General features: G+C 43.7%; 1 pseudogene across 1 annotated transcript in view; it reads left to right on the top strand.

The window, feature by feature from the left end:
* Nucleotides 1-253: 253 nt before the first annotated feature.
* The window catches only part of TEOVI_000107400:pseudogene, a 1326-nt pseudogene continuing 1128 nt past the window's right edge, over nucleotides 254-451 (top strand). The window contains exon 1 of the mRNA in view: nucleotides 254-451. This exon is cut by the window's right edge and continues 534 nt beyond it. Coding sequence covers nucleotides 254-451 — 198 coding nt within the window.

Raw genomic sequence — 451 nt, 5'->3', positions numbered from 1 at the left:
CGTCGTAATGGGAAACCAAAAGCTCAAATCACCACAGTATCAGGAAGACACCTGGATACGTTTGACTTCAAAAAAGACAGTTTACAGGTGTGGCATAAAATAGCAGACCAACTACAATTAAATGAACACCCTCAAATTCATATCTTCGAACTTGTATGACACAGTCTCTACACAAAAACCTTTACCGCCATACATATTCATTCTAAATGCAGCCAAAGTAGACCAATTTCCAAGAGCAATGTACAAAAAGCTATTAATCATGCTAGCTCTGTCCGTCAAACTGGCTGAAAGTGCAGACGATGTAACTGTGGGCTGCAACAGACAAGCGTACAGCGCGCTCTGCGGCATTGTAGCTCTAGCGGAAGGAGGTGTCAGTGTGCCGTCTGAACCAGCGATTACGTCTGACGACTACGAATTCGTACAGCAACTTAATTTATCGGCTTCGAGCGAT

The sequence above is a fragment of the Trypanosoma equiperdum genome, assembly GCF_001457755.1.
Source record: "Trypanosoma equiperdum strain OVI genome assembly, contig: ctg_280, whole genome shotgun sequence".
NCBI lineage: Eukaryota > Euglenozoa > Kinetoplastea > Trypanosomatida > Trypanosomatidae > Trypanosoma > Trypanosoma equiperdum.
This window is presented reverse-complemented; position numbering and strand designations above follow the sequence as displayed.